This window comes from Geotrypetes seraphini, chromosome 17 (assembly GCF_902459505.1).
Source record: "Geotrypetes seraphini chromosome 17, aGeoSer1.1, whole genome shotgun sequence".
NCBI classification, from domain to species: domain Eukaryota; kingdom Metazoa; phylum Chordata; class Amphibia; order Gymnophiona; family Dermophiidae; genus Geotrypetes; species Geotrypetes seraphini.
In genome coordinates this window covers 12,307,506-12,330,883 of record NC_047100.1, presented here as the reverse complement: position 1 = coordinate 12,330,883, position 23,378 = coordinate 12,307,506, and the positions used below count along the sequence as shown (strand labels likewise).

Genomic DNA, 23,378 nt, shown 5'->3' with positions numbered 1-23,378 from the left:
TGAGCCAAGTAAGAGGCAATCAAGCCATTGTGACATCACTGAGGAGGTTGGCTCTTAGGTATTGGTGGAATGAGGCATTATGATGTCACAATACCAGCTCTGGTTATCAGAGGCTGAAGCTTTTCACACTATTTATTCAATTTTCTATGCTGTTTCTCAGAGGAGCAGTTTACATGAATTTATTCAAGAACTCAAGCATTTTTCCCCTCTCTGTCCCAGTGGGCTCACAATCTTTCTAATGTACCTGAGGCAATGGGGGAGGGGGATTAAGTGAGTTGCCCAGGGTCACAAGGAGAAGCGTGGGATTTGAACCCACAACTCTTGAGAAATCCAAAACTTCACCTCACTCTACAAGAGGAGGAAAAAAGTAATTCTCTTGCTAAATCTCAAATCTGAGATAGCTACCTCTGATATGTTGTAAATTTTACATTAAACATAATACACAAATAAGCTGCACCTAAAACAAAACAAAACCCACCAGATGAGCTAACTACACTAATAATAATAATAATAGTGTGGTCATTAGCGACCGACCCCCTACCACCACCTATTTTGTACGTAGTAAGGGTTCACACGCTAACCACACTAAGGGCTCCTTTTATCAAGCCGCGCTAGCGGGGTTAACGCGTGTGACTTTTCATCACGCACTAACCCCCGCGCTGGCCTAAAAAACTACCGCCTGCTCAAGAGGAGGCGGCAGCGGCTAGCACGGCCGGCGGTTTAGCGCGTGGTATTACGCGGGTTACACCGCTAGCGCGCCTTTGTAAAAGGAGCCCCAAAGGGTTAGCGTGCAGCAACGTAATTGTGCTGATTAACCCAGAACATGCCTAATCTCCACCCCCCCCAGTACTAAAAATAAATTCTATTTTTTTACAGCAGTGGGCAGCGCACACCGATCCCAAAACTACAGCAGGATGCCTGAGTGTAGGGTTACCATATGGCCCCAGAAAAAGGAGGATGGATTGAGACATCCGGGTTTCACTTCCATTCAGTGGCATAGCGAGGGTGAGAGGCACCCGGGGAGGGGGGGGGCGGTGCCCCTTCCTCGCCCCCCTTGCCGCACACGTGCGCCCGCCCCTTCCCCAGACTGTTTTAACTTTGGCGTGAGCAGCCACCGATGTACTGCCCGCGTCGGCTTTGCCATCCTCTTTGATGTCACGTCTTGGGCACTTGTCCCGGAAATGAGGTCAGAGAGCGCGCCAAAGCTGACACGGGCAGCACGTTGGAGGCTGCTCGCTCTGAAGTTAAAAAGGTGAGAGGGAATGGAAGGGGCTTGCGTGCGGCAGGGGGAGGAGTGGCGCTGGCACCCTGATTAAGGGCTAGATTCATCAACCTGCCCGATCGGGCCTGATCCGGGCCGGTCCGACGAATTCTGAAAGGAAAAATATGCAGATGGGGGCGATCGGAGGAATGCCCCCATCTGCCTACATGGATCGCTGTTGTGCAATCCGCACAGACCATCTGTAGATGTTCTGCGCATGTGCTGGACCTCAGGGCCAGCATAGATTTTTTTTTTTTTTTATTTATAACATTTTATTGAAGAAATGCAATAAATACATAATAATATAATACAGTAAAACAGTCATTACATTTAAATTTACCATATTAACTTCTAATACATGTTTATCAGTCCTTCAAAATATATATATTGAGAGATGTATTCGGCATAGATTTTTTTTTTTTTTTTTAAATAGGCGATCGTTTCATTGGAGCCCGTGGTTTTAACCTGCTTATTTCAGTTTCTTTATTACACAAGTGGTGGTGGAATATGTTACATATGATAAAATTCTACAAAATTGGAATGAGGAGTTGGGAATTCAGATTTCTCTTCTTGATTTTACTCAATCTATTAATAGACTACCAAAGATTATAAAAGGGTATGTTTGGAGAGAATGTACTTATAGAATTTTGCATAGGGCTTATTTTTCCCAAATTCAAGCTTTTCATGCAAATTTAATAGATACCCCAATTTGTATTAAATGTAATAAAGATCCTGGCACATTATCTCATGCTTTTTGGTTGTGTCCTTTGATCAACTCATTTTGGTCTGCCATCCTATTATTTTTGGGTTCTTTATGGGGTAATTCGATAGTGGGTTGTCCTAGGGGAATAATCTTTGGTAAAGCATCAGCTTGGGGGGGTTTTGGCCAACTAAAATGTCTTTTATTTTTGAAAGCCTGTATGATTGGGCATAAATGTATTATGCAATTTTGGTTGCAGAAAGAATCTCCAAGTCTTTGGCATTGGAGGAATGAATTACATCGCTTATTTTTATTTGAGAGTTGGAAGGTTCGAGGTTCGCCCAAAAAAAACGCGTCTTTTTATGGAGGTTTGGGATCCTTATATTCAGAATCTTTCACCAAAAATACGAAGTTTGGTTATCAATGATTTATTATGAAAATTAGGTTTACTAATTATATTCCACTTATTTATTTTAATTCTTTATTTTTGTCAACTTTCATCCAGGGTGAGGGATTTCATTTAGGGGAAGATAGTGGGTAGGGGATGGAATTAAGGGGGGTGTAGATAAGATTGAATTAATTCATATGGAAATTAAATTTGAAAGAGTGATTTAAATTTGTATGAAATATTATTGTGATTCTTATTGTATTTTTGTATTATCCTATTCTGATTATTTTATTATTTCAATAAAAATTGTTATACATAAAAACCACTGGCTTGCAGTGCACGGAAGGGAGGAAGGTAGGTAGCGTGTTCGGGGCAGTCGATTTTTTTTTTTTTTTTGGATCGGCCAACCCAGTCGGTGTTGCAGGGTTTTGTTTAGTGACTCGCGTCCCTGCCTACTTTTCATGCCGTTGCCCTCGTTTGCATGCGCGGATCGGAGGATGGCCGGCAGAGAGGTACGCGAATCGGGACGGGGTCGCTAAGGGGTCATAAACCGATCGGTACATGATCGGTTTGCTTTGTGAATCTAGCCCTAAGATGGCACCCGGGGCGGACCACCCCCCTCGCCCCCCCCCCCCACTATGTCACTGCTTCTATTGCTTTCAATGGAACTAAAACCCAGATGTCTCAATTGGTCCTACTTCCTTCCTTTACTTTCAATGGAGCTAAACCCCGAATGTCTTAATCTGTCCTCCTTTTTCTGGAGCCATATGGTAACCCTAGCTGAGCGTGCCCTGCAATAAGCCCCTTTTTTTGCTGCAGTAAGCATGCATTAGTACTTGCTGGGGACCTTTGTGTTAACAGCTGAACAAAAGTAAAACGACCAAAATGTAAGAATCAAGAGGGAAACCTGGAAACAGAAAAATGAAATCTTGATTACTGCAATGATATAGATGTAACTCCCAAAATATGATTAATATCCAATTGAAGTGGTCTCAAACTCGCAGCCCGGGGTCCACATGCGGCCCACCAGGTGCTATTTTGAGGTCCTCGGTATGTTTATCATAGCCAAAAAGTAAAATAAAATAGTTTCTTTAGCTGTAAATTATAATATTATTAGTAAGACTTAGGGGTCCTTTTATCAAGCTGCGGTAGGGGGTTTAACGTGCGTAATACCGCGCGTTAAACCACCTGCCGTGCTAGCCTGCATTGAGTAGGCGTTAGTTTTTTAGCCGGCCGCGGGGGTTAGCGCGTGACAAAATGTCCCACGCGCTAACCCCCGCTAGCGCGGCTTGATAAAAGGAGCCCTTAGCCAAAAGGAAAGATTTATAAACTATAAAGAGTTTTACCTCATGAAAAAATGGTCATTTCTTTAATAAGACATTAACAATTTTTATTTTTTTTTCCCCTGAGGTCCTCCAAGTACCTATAAATCCAAAATGTAGCCCTGCAAAGGGTTGGAGGGATGGTGTTGGGGTGATAAATATCACAGAGACCAGAGTGCGAGGCTGACGACTGGCCCTTAATCCAATGGCTCCTCCCGGCTGCCGCGCGGCCAGCTCGAGGCAGTGTCTCGCGGGCCACCGAAAGCGCAAGAGCAGCTGAAAAGCCATCACCTTTCGGACTCACCATAACTCCGCCCTCCGCAAAGCGCAGCGCCCAGGTGGCAGCCCAGGGACGAGGAAGCGGGAGCGCCCCCTGGCGGGCTGCAGCCGTCCGTCCGCCCGCGCGCGCTCTCTTGCTTGCTTGTGCCCCCCCCCCCGGCTGGTGCATCACGCGTCGCCCATGCTCCTGCCCTCCTCAAGCTGGCTCCTGGCGTTTGATGTCGCAGGTTTCGTGCCACCCGCGCGGACGTGGGCTGTTCGCCTCTAGCCTTGTGCATGCAGCAAAGCGCCCCATGGAGCCTTAAATCTCCCGGGAGAGGCTTCCTGCTCACCTGCTGCAAGCGCCCGGAGCCCGGTGGCTTTCCCTGGGAAGGAGGGCGATCCCGTCTCCTTTCTACCATGCAAACAGCGACGGCTTCAGTACTCGATCTCTCAAGGACAGTCCTAATCGCAGAGGATGGGAATCACGGGCACAACCGGACAGGTAAGAAACAGGGAAGGATGGCTAAGCCCTTTGATTTGGGAGGCTCCTGGCTCTCCTGCTCAAAATGTTTCTGTATAGATGGATCGCGAAAAGCATTTGATTTATTGAATAGAGTAAAAATAAAATGAAAGAAAAGCGAGGCATTCCCCCCCCCCCCCCCCCATGCCCTCGGTATCAGTATTCATAGCGTTCTTGCTGTCAGCGACGTCTACTCTCTGTATCATGTTTTGGTATTGTGTTGGCCAGGATTTCTTTTCATTTAAAATAGAGGCTAATGAGAAACATGCTGAAAGAAAGGTGTCAACTTTACACTGTGTATTAAAACGAACATGCACCCCAGAGCCCACTTTGCAAAGGGCCGCTGCGGACAGCTAGGCAGAGGAATATAAAACTGAAAAGTGTGATGGGCTCTGCAGGCTTAAGAAAAAATTAACCCGGGGAGCTGCTCTAAAGGTTAAACCTTGGCATACCAACCACCTCTACAGTATAGCAAGCTTAACGCTCACATCCCAGTCAGAGCCATCAGCATTTCTTTCGCTTAATTTGTAACTTTTCTTCCCCAGACCACAGATGCCAAAGTCCTAAATGAAGACCTGGGGCTTCTGAAATATAGTATAAGGCACTGGATTCAAATTCCACTCCTCCGCTGATGTCCGGGTCATATCAATGTGTTTTCTCCTGTCTGAGCAGGTTCCCACTTCGCTGCCAGTATAGAAACTTGTGTGTTAGACTGCAGGGCTGAAGCTCAGAAACACAAACTATTTTTAAAAAAAAAGTGCTCCCCACTGTCATGAACCAATAGAGCGGCAATAGGCTTTCTGCAAAAAACGAGCGCTATCGTGGCAGATGCATGAACATTTGGATCTGTGCTAACCGCAGCTCTATTCGGTGCACTAGACCAGTGTTCTTCAACCGCCGGTCCACGAAGGACCAGCGTCCCCTACAAGCGTCGACTTAGAAAGGTGGCTCATTGCAAACGCCTCGTGGACCACCCAGGCAAAAACACCAGTGCAGCCGTCCTCCAACACCACCAGGCAGCGCCATGGCCGCCAACGGGGAGCTCGCACAAACCTGGTGCAGTGGCCGATGGGCAACTCTGGGTCAAAGGCCGCTGGAGGCACGTGAAGCGGGCGCCACGTGGCGAGTCTGCCGACCATGCTGCCCGAAGGCATCGGTTGTGCATGCACAGAAAGCCACCGCCTCCCCGGCCTGCACTGTCCTCTCAGTCCTCCCCGGAAGGAGTGGAAGGTCCCCCCACTCCTGGACCCGACCCAACGGAATGAAGGTCCCGCTGCTGCAACACGCGGCACAGAACCGGAGCAACAAAACAGAGGGCGAGACGCGACCTCCCGAGCCCCTAGGTAGGCTGAGGAGAAGCCTCCTAATAGGAAAAGTCCCTGCCCCTCCCCGTCTCCCTTGGCAGTCCAGTAGCACCCGAGTCCACACCAGCACTCCTCAACCGCCGGTCCGCAAAACAATTCCTCCATTTCTGCTGGTCCGTAGGTACAAAAAGGTTGCAAAACACTGCACTAGACTAGAATATTGTAAGTTGCACGTGTGCCCATCAATTTGAATGCTGGAATAATATTTTGCACATAGGGGTAAGTTCTATAGAGGTTGCTAAAAGGTGTAAAAACAACAAACCGGGCACTAAGCTGGTTTTCTATAACGACAGAGCTCTGCCCCATATACGCTAGTGTAGGTCTGTACCAAACTCTCAGCACAACCACTTATGGCAGGTGTAAATGCTGGCGCCATGGAATGCTTTTTCATCTGGGGGAGGGCCCAAAGGCTCTGCCCTAGCCCCATCAGGATCTTTCGGCACGACCGCTCTCTCTCTCTCCAGCTACCGGCTCTCCCACCTGCCTTCCCTGGTCGCTGCAATTCTAAATCTTCTGGCAACCGCTGCGCCACATCAACGAGCAGGCCTGCCCCAGCGGTCACGCGGCGGCTGCCCAAAGATTCAAAATTACAGCGGCTGGAAGGAGGTGGGTGGGGGAGTCATAACTGACTCTTCTGACTGCCTGTTTTTTTGGGGGGGGGACCAGGGCCCCTGTGGTCTCCCCTAGTCTGACGCCTATGGTACATGCAACTTCTGTAAAGTGTGTGCAAGAATCAGTGGCGTTGCAAGGGTGACCGGCGCCTGGGGTGGTGGCGTCTTCTCCCACTCTCTTCCCCGCCCCCCCCCCCCAGCTGCGTGTGCCCGCCTGCGCCCCTTCCCTGTGCTTTTTCTACCTGACATCACTTCCTCCCGGATGTCAGAGAAAGCACCAAAGCCGACACGAGCCGCAAGTCCGGCTCCGCTCGCACTGAAGTTAAAAAGGTACAGGGAAGGGGCGCACGCCTGCGGCAGGGGGAAGAGTGGGAGGAAGAGCCCCGAGAAAGACTGCCCCCTCGCACCCCTTTTTCTACTTCACTGGCAGGAATAGTTGTAACGCCCCCTGACATGCCCGTATCCCTCCCGTGTTAACCCTTTTGCAGTTGTATGTTATAAAACATAGGGGCTAGATTCACTAAGCTTTGCGACCCCTTTGCGACCCAATTTCCTAACCTGTGTACCGATCACTGCATGCAAATGAGGGGAAACAGTATGCAAAGTAGAAAGTATGCGATTCACTAAACTTTGTTCTGGCACACCGACTGGCTGGCCGATCAAAAAAAAAAAAAACAAGCGACCGGTGAGGACCAGTCACTTGCGTAAGAAACCTGCTCTCTGCCCCATCAAAAGCACCCTGCTCTCCGACGCCTTTCCTGCCACGCGGGTTAAAGGTTTTTGCTGAATATATAAAAACGGAAGAATTCCCTTTTTCATATATTCTGCAAAAGCGCATTGCCAGCCCGTGGTTTTAAAGGGCAGCTTAAAACCACGGGCTTGCGCTGCAGAGAAGGGCAGGAGAGTCAGGACAGAGAGCAGGAGACGGGGCTGAGAGCAGGGCGGAAAAGACCTGAGCCGTTGCTATTTTGGATCGGTCAGCCCAGTCGGCGGTTCCTTATTTTTGTTAGCGAATCGCTTCCTGCCTTATATTTGAATGCCGTTCCCCCCTCATTTGCATGCGTGGATCGGAGGACGATCGAGACAGAGGTTCATCCCCCGGAGGCCTGTTGAATCTTGCGGATCTTTTCCACTTGAGAATCGCAAAACTTTTGACACAAAATTTAATGCAAGTAGCGTTGTTCAACTTTTTCTGTCATTTTGTCAAAAATGAAAATCGGACGGCGCTCACTTGCACTTCCTCCTCACTCATCGGCAGTCTGCCAGCAACGGACGGCTTCTGTAGGCAGGAAAAAATTAAAGCATGCCCATTAGGGTCGCCTAAATATGTGCACCTAGCCACAGCCTCCCTAGCTTTATTTGTTTAAGCAAGAAAAATTAAGGTCTGATACTTTTTGAACAGCCCTCGTATGCTTGTTAGCATAGGTGCTCATGCAACGTATGCTAGCGTTCCAAACATTCACTTTTCAAAAATGGCTTTTTGCATATAATATAATTTTAAGTGAAATAATTCAACAGTCCAATCTAATTCAATTGTACTTCACTTCTCACTTCTCATGCCCAACAGTCCGCTCACACGGCTTCCCTTAGGTCAAAGACCAGTGCCCTAACTGAGGCTAGCCTTACCTGCGTACGTTCTGGTTCAGCGGGAACTTGTCTAACTTTGTCTTCAATCCCTGGAGGGTGTTTTCCCCTATAACAGTCTCCGGCAGAGCGTTCCAGTTTTCTATTACTCTCTGGGTGAAGAAGAACTTCCTTATGTTTGTAAGGAATCTATCCGCTTTTAACTTTAGAGAGTGCCCTCTCGTTCTTTCTACCTTGGAGAGGGTGAACAACCTGTTTTTATCAACTAAGTCCATTCCTTTCATTATCTTGAATGTTTCGATCATCTCCTCTCTCAGTCTCCTCTTTTCAAGGGAGAAGAGGTCCAGTTTCTCCAATCTCTCACTGTATGGCAACTCCTCCAGCCCCTTAACTATTTTAGTCGCTCTTCTCTGGACCCTTTCGAGTCATAAAACATTTTCTTGAATAATTCATATAAATTATTCATAAACAAGACCTCAATGGCTACACTGGAACATATTATTTCATTTTAGTTCAAGTTTACTGTAGCAGGCCTCCTCATTGGTCTGCCCAAAATCCTAAATCATACTTTATTTACTTTTGACATAAATCACTTATCTTAGTCATCAAGCTGTTCGGGGGCTATGACATGAATTCACATTTCGAAAAATAGCTGTCTCAAGGAGTATCCCCATTTAGAAAGACCCACCACCAGCTCAATACCATTCTAAACATTTACCCATATAAGACACGCATAAATGTTAGCACCTAGGTTATAGAAATGTCCCCTTAATGGTTTTAATTTTGTCTCTTAACAACTAAAATCCTTTTTTATTCCATTCCTTTCTACAAAGGGTATATCCTTGTATATCTAACTCTGTGTCCTGATTATCATGGAATCATTATTTACAGATCCTCAGTTGGCTCCGTCGTGAGATTTCATGCATTTATCGCATAAGCCACTATCTTCATCGGATCTTCCCTTCTGTGATCTTTTTATTATTATTTTTTTAAATCTTTTACTTTTAGGAAAAGATTAAAAAAATAATAATAAAAAATTAATAAAAAAAAAATATATAAAAAGACCACAAAGGGAAGATCCGATGAAGATAGTGGCTCATGCGATAAATGCATGAAATCTCACGACGGAGCCAACTGAGGATTTGATCAGTAGGGAGTTAACTTATATGAGTTGACATTGTTTTTTTTTAAATTTATTTATGCTTTTACAAGTTAAATAAACAACAGCTGAAAGGAAATATAACAATCCAAAAACAGGAAACAAATAATAAAAATTATAAAGTAATTCCACACTAATGACTATGACTAAAGTCCACATTGTGAGGAGAGAGAATCAATCACTTCCAAGGGTAGTTGGATTCCAGGAAATATTTCTAAATTAAGAGTTGGCATTGTTGAATCCCCTCAGTGTTATAGCCAAGTGTTTTGTTTTATCATGGAAACATATTTCAGTTACTGCAAATGCTTCAGCGCCCTCTTTCACCATAGCGGCTTCTACTGTAGGTCAGTGAGTTTGTTGGATAGATTATGATCTTTTGTATATATGAGTTTCCAAGTTGCTTCAGTACCTTCTCCCTCTATTCTTTCCTATCTGTTCCTCCCTCGAAACATTCATGTGGAAATATGTGTTTTGTTTTTTTTTAACTTCTTTATTCATTTTTATAACTTACATCAAGTGTAACAAAAAGTAACATCATTTTAACTTAAATATATCACTTGAAAATCTATAATTAATCATACTCAATATATTTTATCCCATTCCCTCCCAACTCTTCAATACATCATAACACATATATCATTACATTACAGATTTCTATTCCGCCATTACCTTTCGGTTCAAAGCGGATTACAAAAAGAGTTATGGAAGAAGCGTTACAACGTTATCATATAATAAAGACTTTCCTTTCATTCAGAGCACCTAGTGAAAATTCAAAAAATTACCCCTATCTGGTTTAGACAAAACTATGAAACATATTAAAATCAAGGCTCTCTATCTAGACTAAATTGCCATCATTTTGTTAGATGTTTTATTTACTTATTTGATTTTATTAACCTGTCCTCCCAAAGGAGTTCAAAATACATTATAAAGTTTGAAATGTCAATAAAGATTTACAAAAAAAAAAAAAAAAAAATTACCCTCCCTCCCCATTATTTCATTTGTACTAACCAGGGAAATTATATTTATTCATTGTAATAATGTTAGAAGCAGAAGCAAAATGTGTGTTAGGGGCTGTGATTTTGGCCCTCTTTTTACAAAGGAGCGCTAAGCATTTTAGCGTGGATTTAGCGCACGATAAATCAACGTGTGCGCTAACCGCTAACGCGTCCATAAGATAACATGCAAGCCTTGGCGTTAAGCGCGTATTTAGCATGCGCCGTTATTTGGCGCGCGCTAAAAAGCTTAGCGCGCCTTTGTAAAAGAGGAGGTTTGTCTGTGATCTGCAGGTTTTTAGCAATGATCCTGGCGATTATTTTGAAACGGCATAGAATTTTTTTTTTATTTTTTTATTATTTATTTATAGATTTTCAATATAACAATCAAGTATAAACTTGTACAGAAAAGCAAAATTTCAAGAGGCAAATAAATTTTTTTTTTTCCATAACGGCATAGAATTAATGTTCAAACATATAAAAGACATATTAATACATCGCTTGCTGGAATACAGTTTGTATTACTGCTAAATAGGAACGTGTCGCTGTCTAATTAAAACATGCAATCGAGTTTCAAGTTTTATTAAAATTTGATAAAACGCTAATCATACATTCTAAGGGGCTCGTAATCAAAAGAGAAAACCGTTCAAACACTGGCCTAAGTCAGTACTTGGACGATCATAAACAAAAGACGTCCAAGTGCCGATAATCAAACCGGGTTTTGGACGTATTTCTAAACGATCTAGGCCTTCATAGTGCCGCTGAATGACCATAGCTAAACGGGGCGTTTTTAGGAGGAGTGTCGAGGGCGGGACGTGGGCAGGCTTAGACTTAGTCATGCAGCATGCATAACCCAAAGTTTTACAAAAGAGCCTAGACGGAACTTGGACGTTGTGACTTTGACCATTTAAAACATGGTCTAAGTCACAGAAATCCACCTAAAGTCACCAGATAAGCACTGCAAACACGTCATACAGACCCTCACACACTACCCCAGTGATCACTGCACCCCCAACCCCATAAAAATCGTAATCACACCTGTAAAATTCAGCCTCCAGAACATCATCACCTGGCAGCCTGGCATAGGAAAGCCTAGTCGTCCTGCACATAGGCAGCTTAAGTCTTCTTGGGGGTGGGTTAGGGACCTATAGAGAGGATGCCCCATGCCCATAAGCCCCTGTAATCACTGCATTGATACTGAAACATGTGCACTTCCCTATACACCCCCAAAACCCTTTTGAAGTGGCTCCTGCAGCCATAAAGGCTATTAGAGTGGTAGATAAGTGGGTCTAGGGGATTCAGGAGGTGGTTTGGGGGGCTCACCGTGACCTATAAGGGAGCTGTAGTGAGATGATGATATGGCACCCTTTTTGTGAAGTTCACAGCAGTGCCATGTAAGGTACCCCACTATTTAGGTGCCATGTCTGGGTGTTCAGTCCATCACGTTGCAGAACCCTCCCACGTCCAATAGGGCTTGTTCTAGGCGTTTTTGACTTGGACGAAAATTTGGCATAAAGATAAGACGATTTAGCGGCTTGGACGATCAGATCGGCAGGACGTATAGTTAGACAATTTTCGAAACGAGAAAAAAAAATTTGGACGTATTTTTCGAAAATGTGTCCTATGCGATTTTTTTTTTTTACTTTGGACGACTTGCGACTTGGACAAAAACGGACTTAGACGTTCCTTTCGATTATGCCCCTCCACGCATTTAACAGTTAAAAAAATTAATTAAAAAGGGGGACAATTAACAAACTTATTGGTGACATGACAGTACTTGCATGGAAACAATAAGATAGTAGGGAGAAATACAATTTTAAAAGAAAAGAGAACAATTACGATTAAAAACAAGAGGGAAAAGTGAGGGATCATATCAGTGATAAATATAAAAAGCAGAATTTGGCATGGACTATATGGCAATAGTATGCAAAGAGTAAATCACATAAATACTTCAAAAAGGCTAAAAAAAACCAGGATTAAAAGATAAGAACCATGAAATAAAGCATATTAAAAATAAAACATTAAAAAATAAATGAATCATATTAAAAATTACATGAGATAATACGAAAACGAGAGAGGACTGAAAATGCTCATGAAACCCACTTACCGTGAAGGGTGACAATGAATATTTATCTTTTAATTATGTTTTTTTAGCCTTTGAAGGATTTATTTGATTTACTCTTTGCATACTATTGCCATATAGTCCATATCTTTTACATTTCATGTTTTAGACTGTGTATCTCTTAACATGTTTTGTACATTTTTATTATACTTTAGATGTGTTTAATATTGCTGTTTTAATATGTCTTTTATATGTTTGAATAATGATTCTATTAGTAACAAAACACTTTCACCAAAATGGAATAAATAAAGGTATAACAGTAATAAAACACAAGCAGAAACCAATCTTAACGGGGGAAAAAGCCTCAGACAGGGGCCCGCCCACCTCCACAATGGTGGAATAGCGGTGTTCGGGCGATCACTTCACTGGCACAAAACCTCCTGTTTAGATGGTCCTAGCAAATGTGTTTGAAAATTGCTTTCAGAGTTGAGTGAAGTAGAAGAAGATAATAACTTAACTTTCTCCTTTAAGGATCGGTACACCAACGGTGGCCAGCGTTTCACTGTCAAGCTGCCTCAGGGTGCAATAAATCCGATCACACTCTCATCCGGACGCCACTCGCGTGTCAAAAGATCCAATGATTCTATGTCATTTCAGTATCTTACTAGTCCCCTGAGGAAGGCGTTTGCTGAAACTGGGGGGCTCCTTTTACTAAGCCACGTTAGGGCATTAACACGTGGCATAGCGCGGGCTAGACACTAAATTGCTGCGTGCACTAAAAACGCTAATGCAGCTTAGGAGCCCTGGGATCCTAGTTGGGACCATCATAGAAGAGAGTTCTTTTTTGTTGGACTGTTTCTTGGTATTTGGTTGGATTTAGACATCTCATTTGCCTCTCTTTTTGTGTGTGTGTGTGTGTTTGCTTTGTTGGTTGTCGAGTCAAGTTTGTGCTTTTCTCCTTTCCTTGCTACGATTATTTTGGAACGACAAGGCATTTTGAATAGGTTGTTTAAAATGACATCTCCAGTAGCAATGCTGTACAGTCCAGTTGTGGTCAGTTGCCGATTCCTTTTTTTGATCTTGGTGCCGTTTCTTTATAACCAAAATCTAATCTAATCTAATCTAATCCTTAGGTTTGTATACCGCATCATCTCCACATTCGTCATAGTCACTCCTAGGAAAGCCTGCCGTTTTAGAGAGCTTGGCCCGCATGATAAGAGATTCAAGCAAGATCATAGTGGACCAATGTTTATTGCGAGAGGACCTTTATCTGAGAATTGCCATTAAAGGACCCCCCTGCTGCAGGCCCTTCGCCGAAGCATGGCCGTGTTGGGTCAGCTTTCAATAAAGTTTCATCTAGATTGAATACCTTATGTGGCATTCCTACGTGCTTCCATTAGCCGTCTCTGCTCTTCTTCTTTTCTCATCATCTGCAGAGATTCTCCTTGTGTTTTGTCCATCAAGATATATTTCATGGGCACATGGTGAGAGAGGCAAGCGCAGGATCCTGTTCATTAAAAGTTTGTTCCAATTTTGTGCTTATGGAAAGAATTTTAGGGAGTGCCATTCTCTTTTGTTGTACCAATATGGATAATTCAAATGAATATAATTCCCAAAGCTCTTTTCTGACATAGAAATCTATGGCCTTTGTACTAGCAGAAGATATTTCCATCCCCTTGTGTATGATTAATATGTGTATTAATGCTGCAGCCAGATGATTTAAAATATACATTTTATGCATATTCTATGAAGCACTTTAAATCAGTTGCCTCCATTACCTTATCTGCCTATAAGAGTGGCCTGCGTATAAAAAACTGATTAATACGTTATTTCTATTTCTTTCTTAATTGCATTTTTTTGTTGTAATGCCGTTAGAGAAGTTCACTGCACAATAAAGAGGTTATAAGTTCCTCCCACCAAACTGCTTATAATCTAAATTTTAACACAGGTCTGGACAGGTACCTGGAGGACAAAGGGATTGAGGGGTACAGATAGGAGTAGAGGTAAGGTTATAGGGACAGGATTAGAGGTAAATTACAAAATTACAAAATTAGTCAGAGACCACTGTTCAGGCAGTGGCCTGATGGGCCGCCGCGGGAGCGGACCGCTGGGCAGGATGGACCTCTGGTCTGCCCCAGCGGAGGCAACTTCTTATGTTCTTAGGATAAGTGACTGTCTTTAAGGTCATAGTGTCATTGCTGGCAGAGGATTTTAAAGTGCTTCCAAGTTTCACCGTTTCTGTGTTCAGACCTCCAAACTGCTTGTCTATGTGATGCTTTACTAAATGGTGTTTTCCCCTTCCCATTTCACATATATGAGGAAATTTGTTAAGAAATCCAGACCTCAGTGTTTGCCTCCTATCTGAATTAAGGACTGTTTTAACTACACTGTAGTACAATTTGCATTTTTTCCCTGTCTGTCCCGGTGGGCTCACAATCTATCTAATGTACATAAGAACATAAGATTTGCCACTGCTGGGTCAGACCAGTGGTCCAGCAGTTCGCTCACAGGGCAGCCCTTAGGTCAAAGACCAGTGCCCTTTGAATCTAGCCTTACCTGCGTATGTTCTGTTCCAGTAGGAACTTATCCAATTGTTTCTTGAATCCCTGGAGGGTGCTTTCCCTTATAACAACCGCTGGAAGAGCGTTCCAGGTTTCTACCACTCTGGGTGAAGAAGAACTTCCTTACGTTAGTACGGAATCTATTTCCTTTTAACTTTAGTGACTGCCCTCTGGTTCTTTGCACCTTGGAGAGGGTGAACAATCTCTCTTTCTCTACTAAGTCAATTCCCTTCAATATCTTGAATGTTTTGATCATGTCCCCTCTCAGTCTTCTCTTTTCAAGGGAAAAGAGGCCCAGTTTCTCTGGCCTCTCATTGTACGGCAACTCCTCCAGTTCCTTAACCATTTTTGTCGCTCTTCTCTGGACCCTTTCGAGTAGTACTATACCCTTTTCATGTATGGCGACCAGTGTTGGACGCAGTATTCCAGGTGGGGGTGTACCATGGCACGGTACAGCGGCATGATAACCTTTTCAGATCTGTTTGTGATCCCCTTCTTAATCATTCCTAGCATTCTGTTTGCCCTTTTCACTGCCGCCACGCATTGCGCAATCGGCTTCATTGACTTGTCTACAAGTTCTCCCAAGTCTCTTTCCTGGGGGCTCTCTCCAAGTATAGCATCGGTCATCCTGTATTCGTGTATAAGATTTTTGTTACCAACATGCATCACCTTACACTTATCCACATTGAACCTCATTTGCCATTTCATGGCCCATTCCTTGAGTGTGTTTGTCTCATTGTAAGCCTTCGCAATCCTTCTGTGTCCTCACTACTCTGAATAACTTTGTACTGTCCGCAAATTTAATCACCTCATTTGTCATGCCAATTTCTAGGTCGTTTATAAATATGTTGAAGAGCACAGGCCCGAGCACCGAGCCCTGCAGCAGTTCACTCGTGACGCTTTTCCAGTCCAAGTATTGTCCATTTATCCCCACTCTCCGTTTCCTATCCACCAACCAGTTTTCAATCCACGCGAGTATATCACCCTTGATTCCACGGCTCGCAATTTTTTGAAGTAGACGTTCATGCGGGACCTTGTCGAACGACTTCTGAAAATCTAGATATACGATGTCGACCGGGTCACCCTTGTCTAATCTACCTATTTCATCTCTCGAAGAAGTGCAGTAAGTTTGTCAAGCAAGATCTTCCTTTGCTGAAGCCGTGCTGGCTAGTCCTCAACAGTTTGTGATCGTCAAGGTGATCGATGATGTGGTCCTTATCAGCACCTCTACCATCTTTCCCAGTTCCAAAGTCAGACTCGCTGGTCTGTAGTTTCCCTGATCCCCCTCGAACCTTTCTTGAAGATCGGCATAACATTCACCATCTTCCAGTCTTCCGAAATCTTTCCCGATTTGATAAACAGATTGGCTATTAGTTGAAGCAGTTCAGCTATAACCTCTTTCAGTTCCTTGATTACCCTCGGGTGGATGCCGTCTGGTCCCGGGTATTTATCATTTTTAAGCCTATCAATCTGTCTGCATACTTCTTCTAGGCTGACCGTCGACCCTGTCAGTTTCCCGTCTTCACTTCCTGTGTATATCCTGGAACACCTTGCTAGACATACAGAAAGACTGTTTTGATTATCGGCACTTGTACATCCTGGAGATTAGGATGTCTAAGTGCCGATTTAGGATGTCCGGATGTTTTGATTATGCCCCTCATAGTGTGGTTAGGAGCTGTTTATAGAATCTGGCCCTTCGGGGGGGGGGGTTAACTGCAAAAGTGCTAATTAGCACATGGAACGTGCTAATCACAAAACACCTTTCTCACCCACTCGTCACCTATGACACACTCTCTAACACAAATGCATTTAGTGTGTTTTTTTTTTTTTTACCACGCAGTAACTACAAAGCCCAATAATACAGTTATGCCCTAGCCGATATAGCACAGTAAACTTCATGCTAATGGGAAAATTCAATGAAAGTTGCTGGAATTTAGGCACTGGGATGATGCGTGCCGAGCTCAAATTGAACACCAGCCATTTATTTATTCCATTTTTCTATACCATTCTCCCAGGGGGAGCTCAGAACGATTTACATTAATTTATTCAGGTACTTAAGCATTTTTTTTCCTGTCTGTCCCGGAGGGCTCACGATCTATCTAATGTATCTGGGGCAATGGGGGGGGGGGGGGAGATTAAGTGACTTGCCCAGGGTCACAAGTAGCAGGGTGGGTTTGACCCTACAACCTTGAGGTGCTGAGGCTGTGGCTTTAATCACTGTCTGACTTAAAATTACGAGTATAAATTATACAATATCAGTACTTTTGTATTACTGGTTATTGTAATTTACCAGCTTTTTTATTTTTATTTTTTTTTATTCAACAAAATGTTATTATTAGGTTATCCAAACTAATTACTATAAAAATCCAAATTTTGATATTCCTTTTAATTATTAATAAGTGCTCAGTCTTGTGTCTCCTGCATTGGAGCCATAGCGAGGTTATTCCAGGACCATCATCGCACTTATGGGTCCTCGTTATACTTTATAATTGATCTTAAAGTCATTCAATCATCCAACCTGTGCTCATATATTCTCTCTCTTTATGCTTATATCATTTTAAAAGGACACTCAAAAAAATTGAAGGGAGACAGATTCAGAACAAATGCTAGGAAGTTCTTCTTCACTCAGAGGGTGATGGACACCTGGAATGCGCTTCCAGAGGAGGTGGTAGGGCAGAGTACGATTTGGGGTTTCAAAATGGGATTGGAAGAGTTCCTGAAGGCAAAGGGAATATCAAAATTTGGATTTTTATAGCAATTAGTTTGGATAACCTAATAATAACATTTTGTTGGAAAAAAAAAGAAATAAAAAAAGCTTTAATCACTGTGCCACACTGGTTCACAGTTCTGCACCTAAACTTAGGGGTGAGCTTTTAACCTTTTCCTATCGTAATAAATTTTACATTGCGCTGGTTCCAGTCATAATTATCGCTACTGCCCGCTACATTTTCTGCATCAAAGTCCGAATCACTATCCAACTCAGACTCCGAACTACTTGGTAATAAATAGATGGGACAAATGATAGATAGAAGGTGTACTGTGTGTCCCATGCCATGGGACATACGGTGGCAGCGACATTTTTGGAATGTCCCATCATCCGGGACACACGATAGGAAAAGGTTAAGTCATAACAAAAGCTGGTACGACTGCTGACACGTAAATGGAGCGGGAGCCCTAGAAATTGCGTGTGACAGAAATTGCTCACACAGGTTCTAGAACCGCACACAAGGTCAGTGGTGCATGCAGCTGCCAATTGGTGCCCAGTAACGCCAAGAAACCCTAATTTAAGCCATAATTGGATATTAACTCCAGTTAACAGCCAGTTATTACTGACTTTGACCCAGATTCACTAAGGACACAGATCGGATCCGATCCGTGTTCAGGGGGAGGGAGGGGGGCTGATTCATGAATCACCGTCATGCAAATGAGGACGATCAGAATCACGCCCCCAACCGACTGCCCGGATCGCTCTAAAGCGATCCCCACACATGCACAGACCATCTGTAGATGGCCTGTGCATGTGTCGAAGAGCAGCAACCTTTTTTAAAAACTTTACTTTTAATTTTTAGCAAGCCCGTGGTTTTAACCCTTTTTAAATCCTTTTTAACCCTTTTAAAACCACGGGTTCGCACTGCAGGGGGAAGGCTGGGGCAGAAGCAGGACGCGCTTCGGGCAGAGAGCTGGAGAGCCGTGGGCAGAGAGAGCTGGAGAGCCGTGGGCAGAGAGAGCTAGAGAGTCGGGGGCAGAGAGAGCTGGAGAGTCGGGGGCAAGAGAGCAGGAGAGTCGGGGGCAGAGAGAGCTAGAGAGCCGGGGGCAGAGAGAGCTGGAGAGCCCTGGCAGAGAGAGCTGGAGAGCCAGGGGCAGAGAAAGCAGGAGAGTCGGGCAAGAGAGCTGGAGAATCAAGGGCAAGAGAGCTGGAGAGCCGGAGGCAGAGAGAACTGGAGAGCCGGGGGCAGAGAGAGCTGGAGAGTCGGTGGCAGAGAAAGCTGGAGAGTCGGGGGCAGAGAGAGCTGGAGAGCTGGGGGGCAGAGAGAGCTGGAGAGCTGGGGGGCAGAGAGAGCTGGAGAGCTGGGGGGCAGAGAGAGCTGGAGAGTCGGGGGCAGTGAGAGCTGGAGAGTTGGGGGCAAGAGAGCTGGAGGGCTGGGGGCAGAGAGAGCTGGAGAGCCAGGGCAGAGAGAGCTGGAGAGTCAGGGGCAGAGAAAGCCGGAGAGTCGGGGGCAAGAGAGCTGGAGAATCAGGGGCAAGAGAGCTGGAGAGCTGGGGGCAGACAGAGCTGGAGAGCTGGGGGCAGACAGAGCTGGAGAGCCGGGGGCAGAGAGAGCTGGAGAGCTGGGGGCAGAGAGAGCTGGAGAGCTGGGGGCAGAGAGAGCTGGAGAGTCGGGGGCAGAGAGAGCTGGAGAGTCGGGGGCAGAGAGAGCTGGAGAGTTAGGGGCAGAGAGAGCTGGAGAGCCAGGGGCAGAGAAAGCAGGAGAGTCGGGCAAGAGAGCTGGAGAGTTGGGGGCAGAGAGAGCTGGGGGCAGAGAGAGCTGGAGAGTCGGGGGCAGAGAGAGCTGGAGAGCCTGGGGCAGAGAGAGCTGGAGAGTCGGGGGCAGAGAGAGCTGGAGAGTCGGGGGCAGAGAAAACAGGAGAGTCAGGGGCAAGAGAGCTGGAGAATCGAGGGCAAGAGAGCCGGAGAGTCGGGGGCAGAGAGAGCTGGAGAGCTGGGGGCAGAGAGAGCTGGAGAGTCGGGGGCAGAGAGAGCTGGAGAGCAGGGGGCAGAGAGAGCTGGAGAGTCGGGGGCAGAGAGAGCTGGAGAGTCGGGGGCAGAGAGAGCTGGAGAGCTGGGGGCAGAGAGAGCTGGAGAGTCGGGGCCAGAGAGAGCTGGAGAATCAGGGGCAAGAGAGCCGGGGGCAGAGAGAGCTGGAGAGTCGGGGGCAGAGAGAGCTGGAGAGTCGGGGGCAGAGAGAGCTGGAGAGTCGGGGGCAGAGAGAGCTGGAGAGTCGGGGGCAGAGAGAGCTGGAGAGCCAGGGGCAGAGAGAGCTGGAGAGCTGGGGGCAGAGAGAGCTGGAGAGCCAGGGGCAGAGAGAGCTGGAGAGCCGGGGACAGAGAGAGCTGGAGAGCCGGGGCAGAGAGAGCTGGAGAGTCAGGGCCAAAGAGAGCTGGAGAGCTGGGCCAGAGAGAGCTGGAGAGTCGGGGCCAGAGAGAGCTGGAGAGCCGGGGGCAGAGAAAGCAGGAGAGTCGGGGGCAAGAGAGCTAGAGAATCGGGGGCAAGAGAGCTGGGGGCAGAGAGAGCTGGAGAGCCGGGGGCAGAGAGAGCCGGGGGCAGAGAGAGCTGGAGAGCCTGGGCCAGAGAGAGCTGGAGAGCTGGGCCAGAGAGAGCTGGAGAGCCGGGGGCAGAGAAAGCAGGAGAGTCGGGGGCAAGAGAGCTAGAGAATCGGGGGCAAGAGAGCTGGGGGCAGAGAGAGCTGGAGAGCCGGGGGCAGAGAGAGCTGGAGAGACGGGGGCAGAGAGAGCTGGAGAGACGGGGCAGAGAGAGCTGGAGATTCGGGGGCACAGAGAGTTGAAGAGCCGGGGGCAGAAAGAGCTGGAGAGCCGGGGGCAGAGAAAGCAGGAGAGTCGGGGGCAGAGAGAGCTGGAGAGTCGGGGGCAGAGAGAGCTGGAGGAGAGCCGGGGCAGAGAGAGCTGGAGAGTCGGGGCCAGAGAGAGCTGGAGAGCCGGGGGCAGAGAAAGCAGGAGAGTCGGGGGCAAGAGAGCTAGAGAATCGGGGGCAAGAGAGCCGGGGGCAGAGAGAGCTGGAGAGCCGGGGGCAGAGAGAGCTGGAGATTTGGGGGCAGAGAGAGCTGGAGAGCCGGGGGCAGAGCGAGCTGGAGAGCCGGGGGCAGAGAGAGCTGGAGAGCCAGGGGCAGAGAAAGCAGGAGAGTCGGGGGCAGAGAGAGCTGGAGAGTCGGGGGCAGAGAGAGCTGGAGGAGAGTCGGGGGCAGAGAGAGCAGGAGAGTCGGGGCAGAGAGTAGGAGATGCAGTCAGAAACGACGTGAGTGACTGGTCCCCAGCAGTCTCTTGTTTGTTGATCGGCCAGCCCAGTCGGTGTTGCAGGTTTGTTTGTTTTTTAGCAAATCGCTGCCTGCCTACACTTGAATGCCGTTCACCCTCATATGCAAGCGCGGATCGGAGGATGATCGGGACAGAGGTTAGTGAATCAGGTCAGAGGAAAATCGGGTCACAAAGGGGTTTAGTAAACAGGCTGCATAATCCTGCAGTAAGCACAGTTTGTACTGGAAATACATCCAATGCCCATCCTGTGCACATGTGATTCATAGTACAACATAGAGTCTTCCAAAGATTCATTTTTAAATTCTGGTACTGGATGCCCCTCCGCTGGTGAGTAACAGCTCAATCAGAAACAATATGACAAGCAATCTCTCTTGCCAGGATAAGAGTGTCTAAAACAGTTTCTTTGAAGAGATGTCATGACTCAGTTTCTTGCTGCTTTAGGAAAACCGGCAACGCAATGAAAACAGTACGACCCAATTTTCCATTCCTTTATTTGCTGTAATTCAGTGGAGCGTTTGAAATCGTTTTCTGTCAATTTGCTGTTTCTACCGGTATTATAAATATTTGGTTCCAGCCCAGACAGAACTGTGCTGTGGACTTGAAGGCCAGTGCACGGGACTTTGTGGAAATTTGTCATCAGTTTTGCATTGTACATGTGCTGTTTTGTTATTGGGTACTATATGCAAATGAGCTTGGCAGTAAGAGTATATAGGTCCCGGGGAATGGAACAAGCCTCTACATTCATCAACAGCAAAGCCTGCAGAATTTTAAACAATTATTAATGAGGCACCTCTTTTGTCAGATGAAGTATGGAGCCTGATGTAATTTGCAAGGTGTCTGTGGGGCGATGTTCGCCTAATTAATTTTATTGTTTGTAATTTGTATATGCATCATGTTTGTTGTGATGATGAATATGGATGTAACCTGCCTTGGGAAAGGCGGGATAAAAATAAATGAACTATAAAAAATTTTATGCCTTTGTACACCACCTGGACCCTGACTCGGAATGTACGGTATAGCAAATGATAAACACAAGGTTTGCAAATGAAATGGAAGTTTCTTGTGTCACTTATGGCTTGTTAATATTTCTATGCCATTACGGCTATGAACAGAGGGCTTCATTTGTAAATGGAGTGGAGTGTGTGGTATAGTGGTTAAAGCTATAGCCTCACCCACGCTGCCCCTTGTAACCCTGGGCAAGTTACTTAATCCCCCCTTTGCCCCAGGTATATTAGACAGACTGTAAGGCCACCAGGACAGATAGGGAAAATGCTTAAGTACCTGAATAAATTCATGTAAACTCTTCTGAACTCCCTAGGAAGAACGGTATAGAAAATTGAACAAATAAATCAATCAATCCCTGAGGCAGCCAGTTAACAATGAAACAAGGCTCTTGTAGGATGCCAGCTCAGCATGGATGGTGACCGCTGGAAGTCGGTACACCCCCACGCTTGGAGCTAAGTGAAAGCTTTCTCTTTTTTCCCTGTGCACAGTGGTGGGCTTTGCCCCAGTGTAAGATGAACATTTAAACGAGTGGCGTTTTTATATGCCTATGACAAGCAAGTGTGCAGCTTGAAATCCGAGGTGATTATATACTGATTATGAGTCTTTTTCTCCACAATTGATAATTAATGTGTCTCTCCTGCGACATTCCCACTGCTGGCTGGTAACATTTTTGGCATTTTTTTTTTTTTTTATAACTAGTTAGTTTGCTACTATTTGTGACCTTTTCAACTGTTAATATTGCTACCTTTGCCTTTATTGAGTAACTGAAATTATAATTTAACAATCTTACACCCCTCTTCTCCTTTTTACATATCCATGCAAGAGGTTTATAGCGCTGGCCGGCTGACTGCTCTATGCTGCTCCAACGCTCATTGGAACTCTATGACCATCAGAGCCGTGCGGAGCATTCAGTGCACCAGCCAGGGTTGGTTTTTGGGTTTTTTTGTTTTTTCCTTAAATTAATCCCTTAGATTTACTAAAAGAAACTACTACCATATTACCATGTGCTATAACATGCATTATTTATCACAGGTCCCATTTTATGCAATATACTAACAACACACACTAATGCAGTAATGTACTTTAGTAAATCTTATCTTAATAAAGTGAAGGAACAGGGATTGTGTAAAGCTTACTTGCCATCTCCATGACAGTTTCATAGAGGGGGCACCATTTGACCAGCCCCCATGGTGGTGTGAGTAGACTGGTACTCCACTCCGTTTACCTTAGGACAGGGGTGTCAAAGTCCCTCCTCGAGGGCCTCCATCCAGTCGGGTTTTTAGGATTTCCCCAATGAATATGCATGAGGTCTATTTTGCATGCACTGCTTTCATTGTAGGCTAATAGATCTCATGCATATTCGTTGGTGAAATCCTGAAAACCCGACTGGATGGCGGCCCTCGAGGAGGGACTTTGACACCCCTGCCTTAGGGGCTATGTTGGATAAGAAAAAAGGCATAAGAATATAAGAACATAATACTGGGACAGACTGAAGGTTCATCAAGCCCAGCGACTTGCTTCTAATTGGCCAATCCAGATCAACAAGATCCCAAAAGAG

General features: G+C 45.6%; 1 protein-coding gene and 1 long non-coding RNA gene across 7 annotated transcripts in view; one reads left to right on the top strand and one right to left on the bottom strand.

Annotated features, from left to right (window-relative positions):
* LOC117351239 overlaps window positions 1-23,378 on the bottom strand; it is a 166,840-nt gene that overhangs the window by 42,755 nt on the left and 100,707 nt on the right. The window contains exon 1 of one of the 3 annotated variants that reach the window (XR_004537361.1): window positions 3,773-3,970. The exons of 1 other annotated variant lie outside the window; for it this stretch is intronic. This is a non-coding gene — a long non-coding RNA (uncharacterized LOC117351239). Of the gene's footprint in view, window positions 1-3,772; window positions 3,971-23,378 lie in introns of those variants that run through there. One more of the 3 variants, XR_004537360.1, reaches the window with a different exon arrangement.
* Window positions 4,087-23,378, top strand: part of SUSD3 (sushi domain containing 3) — a 61,313-nt gene continuing 42,021 nt past the window's right edge. For 3 of the 4 annotated variants that reach the window (XM_033926280.1, XM_033926277.1, XM_033926276.1), the window contains exon 1: window positions 4,087-4,434. In XM_033926280.1, coding sequence (XP_033782171.1) covers window positions 4,227-4,434 — 208 coding nt within the window. In that variant the 5' untranslated portion in view covers window positions 4,087-4,226. The remainder of the gene's footprint in view (window positions 4,435-23,378) is intronic. The other variant, XM_033926278.1, reaches the window with a different exon arrangement.